The sequence below is a fragment of the Olea europaea genome, unplaced genomic scaffold (genome assembly GCF_002742605.1).
Source record: "Olea europaea var. sylvestris unplaced genomic scaffold, O_europaea_v1 scaffold10652, whole genome shotgun sequence".
Taxonomy (NCBI): domain Eukaryota; kingdom Viridiplantae; phylum Streptophyta; class Magnoliopsida; order Lamiales; family Oleaceae; genus Olea; species Olea europaea.
The window spans coordinates 1-3,512 of record NW_019228002.1 but is presented as its reverse complement, the minus strand read 5'-3'; the positions used below and the strand labels follow the sequence as shown (position 1 = coordinate 3,512).

The following is a 3,512-nucleotide window of genomic DNA, read 5'->3' as shown; positions in this document are numbered from 1 at the left end:
TCTGCATTCGATTCAGCTATCTGCACCTAAATCTGTATAAATATATGTATTCCCATAAGCTGTGAGCAAGTTAGGGAAAGAATGGCTCCATTGGAATTACAACGTACAGAGAGCACATCATTCTTCAATTTTCAGCATTTCAAGAACATGGTATAAAGCAAAAGAAATTACAAATCCAAGGCTCACAGCAGCAACAAGAACTCGTGCATTAATCGTACCAAGATTATCAAGTGCATCCACCTATTGGTAATTGGATAATATCATTCCACTTTCTTTCGGATATATAGGCATTCATCTAAAAATAAACAAATCTGTAATCAACAGCATGTGGGATGTTAAAAAATAAAGTTCCTTGAATGAAGATTTTATTCAGACATTAAACCATACGGTTACATAGAATATTACATTACAGGAGGTCACACGGGACAGTTCATGACTAGGGACTTGCAAAACCAGGGCTTGGGAAGGAAAAAACAACCCCTCCAGAGGAGATAAGGTTGTCATGGCTCACAAAAGAAGCTGCTGCCACGGCCAATGCCCAAAAAGCAAGGTGACAAACCTAGAACTGCCAAATGCAACCACAATAGAAGGGATCGAAGCTTTGGAAGCAAACCCAAAGTTCAGGTACTAAAACACAAGCATTCGGCAATGTTGATGGCTTGGTAAAATTCAGAGCCGGGAGACCCAAAAAGAGAAGATATGCAGAAGGAAAAATAAAAAATGGAACTAGGAACACTTGAGAATCTAAAGATCCAGAACCCAAACCATTGTTCTCAGCCAAGCATGACCATAAAGAAAAATGGCTCCAATGATCGAAGCCAAAATTCTTGAAACAGCTTTACAATGAAAAAAAAAAAAAGCTGCAAAAAAAGAGTTACATGCCATACTTAGCTGGAAAAAGTCAACTGGGATACTGAAGCTCGTGAAGATCAATGGTGATGGACCCTAAAACTACGCTCACTACAGCTATTACCAAGATATTTTTCTCAACAAGTTGAGATTCCTGTAATAATTCTTGTCTGTGATCAGGATTCTTCAAATTGGATGCTTATTTAGGCAAGTACATCGCAACTCCAGAGCTGCTCCACAAGTAAATCAACAGCACCACGGCTGATACCATGACAGTGCTGGATGTTCAAACCAACTAAGGTCTGACACAAAATCCCCAATGAAGCTAAGCCTTTGTCAGTGACCAATGAGCACCCCGAGAGGGAAAGTATCTGTAAACTGAGGTGCGCTGCACCAGCCAAGGCTGCTATACCAGAATCAGTTATTCCACACTCGGAGACATCAAGTTCACTTAGCAATGAGCAATTGTCTGCAATTTCCACCAAGCTAGCATCAGTGATGTGTCTGCAGCCATCAAGATTCAGAAGCTCAAGAGTGCTCCCATGCATCTTAACAATGTCCAAAACCACGTTGTCCGTCAAATTCACACATCCGCTGAGATTTACCTTAGTAAAAGAATCGTCAGAGTTCTTAACAAGAGATAGAAGCCCCTCATCAGTTATTCCATGAAGCCCCACAAGATTCAAATGTAACAATTTGGTGCACAGTCTTCCCACTATGGCCAAGCCAGCATTACCAAATCCGGGGCAGTTACGGATCGTCAAATATCGCAACGAATCGCATAGAGACATAGATGGAAATTTAAATTCTGTGTCCCTAATTCCCAAGCAGTTTGCCATGACAAGAGCCTTCAGTTTCCTACTATTTCCAAGAATACCAAAAACTCCGAACTGGGTAATCCTGTGGCATTCCTCTAATTGAAGACTTTCAAGCGACCCTGCAGTTTTTACAAATGAAGCTAATCCTTTGTCTGATAGGAGTGGACATTTTCGGAGGCAAGTCTGCTTTAGATTTGGGCAACCTTTGCCCATGGATTCAAGCCCTACATCGGATACTCCTCTGCAAGCAGTAACTGCAAAAGATTTCAGCTTCTGCAAACCTTGTCCACTACCCATGGCCCAGAATCCTCTCTCGTTCACATTTTGGAGGCCGGCAAGTGCTAGGTCAGTCACTTCATGTCCATAGTATCCAATCACAGCAAGAGACACATCAGTGATATTGAGTGCCTGAAGCTTAACCTTTGTCAAGACACGACCAGCAGATGAAAACATATTTGCAATTCCTTGATCCCCAACAAGTGGGCAGTTTTTAACAGCGATGGACTTCAAGTTGAGGCAAAAACGACCCAAAGCTAGCAGGCTTTCATTCCCAATGTTCAAACAAGATTCTACTGTCACCGAGGTCAGATTAGGACAATTCTTTGCAATAGCGATCAAACCTTTGTCAGTAATTGTTGGGCATTGACAAAGGTCAAGCTTCTCCAGCAAATGACACCCATTTGCAATCTCGAATAAGCCTTCATCATCAATTGATGAGATGTTCCACAAAGAAAGAGCTCTTAAAGAAGGGCAACCACGAGCAATGGCATTGAGGCCGAGGTTTGTCACTCCTTGAACGGGAGTTGCTCCTCTAACTGAAAGCTTGCCCAATCCTCCACGGCTTCCTGTTCCAACAGCAATTGCAGCAAGTCTCACATCTGTAGCTTTTTTCCCTTCTAAGCATCTTGAAAGATATCCATTGGCCTCCATCTCTTGATCTTCCTCAGCTTCAGCTGTAATTTCATTTGAATCAATGTATCCACCTTTTTGCTCTGACTCAGTAGGCTTATCTTCCTTCCTAGTACTCAAACTTTTCTGAGGCTCAACAGATTGGGTGATTTTGTCAGTACAAAGTTCATCTCTCCGGATGCTGCTTAAAAGCATGAGCCAGTGCTTGGAGACACAGGCACATATATTCCTCTCTAAGCCCCCGGGAAGATGTCTGAATACCTCAAAGAGGCATTCATCAGGAAGAACTTCAATGGATGACTTCTTCTTCTGCTCCCCGCTGACAACAAATGGGGCACTGACACGAGATCTCTTTCGAGGAGGAAAATAAACATCCGCATGATGAGCAATGGGCAAAATAAGACTTGTATCCTTGGGATATGGGAATAGGAAACCCCCAGTGCTAAAATCACCAGCACCTGAAATCCATGATGCATAAAAGAATGTCAGGCAATTCACAACTATATATCTACTAAATTTCAAATGAGATTAAGAAAAATATATTTGGATCTAATGTCCAGCATTAAAAAAATATGCCACCTTCTAAGTCAGCATATATATAGTTAAGATAGAGCCTATAAGTATTGTCATGTAGTTTATCCATGATCCAACCATATATCCAGTTAATTCGGAATTTATCAATAAATACAAAAGATTTTAAGAGTTGTATGCTGAAAGATAATAATTTGCTTCCCAAAGAAAAAGGTAAATCCAGCTCAAGACATAAACTTGAAGCAAAATCCAGATATGATTTGCATATATGTGCCTACAACTTATATTACCGTAATCAAATGCCTTTAGCAATTAACATTGTAGTCAACATGAATGCATATTCCAAGAAAATATCAACCCATAACAAAAGGCAAAAAAAAAAAAAAAAAAAAAAAAAAAAAAAAA

The 3,512-nt window shown here is 40.5% G+C and overlaps 1 protein-coding gene across 1 annotated transcript; it reads right to left on the bottom strand.

Annotated features, from left to right (window-relative positions):
• Positions 1-333: 333 nt before the first annotated feature.
• Positions 334-3,095, bottom strand: LOC111373045 (EIN3-binding F-box protein 1-like; the record flags this gene model as incomplete). The annotated part of the gene is made up of 1 exon (XM_022995505.1): positions 334-3,095. A coding segment is annotated over one exon (2,043 nt), but the record flags the coding sequence as incomplete, so codon positions are not given.
• Between the last annotated feature and the right edge of the window lie 417 nt (positions 3,096-3,512).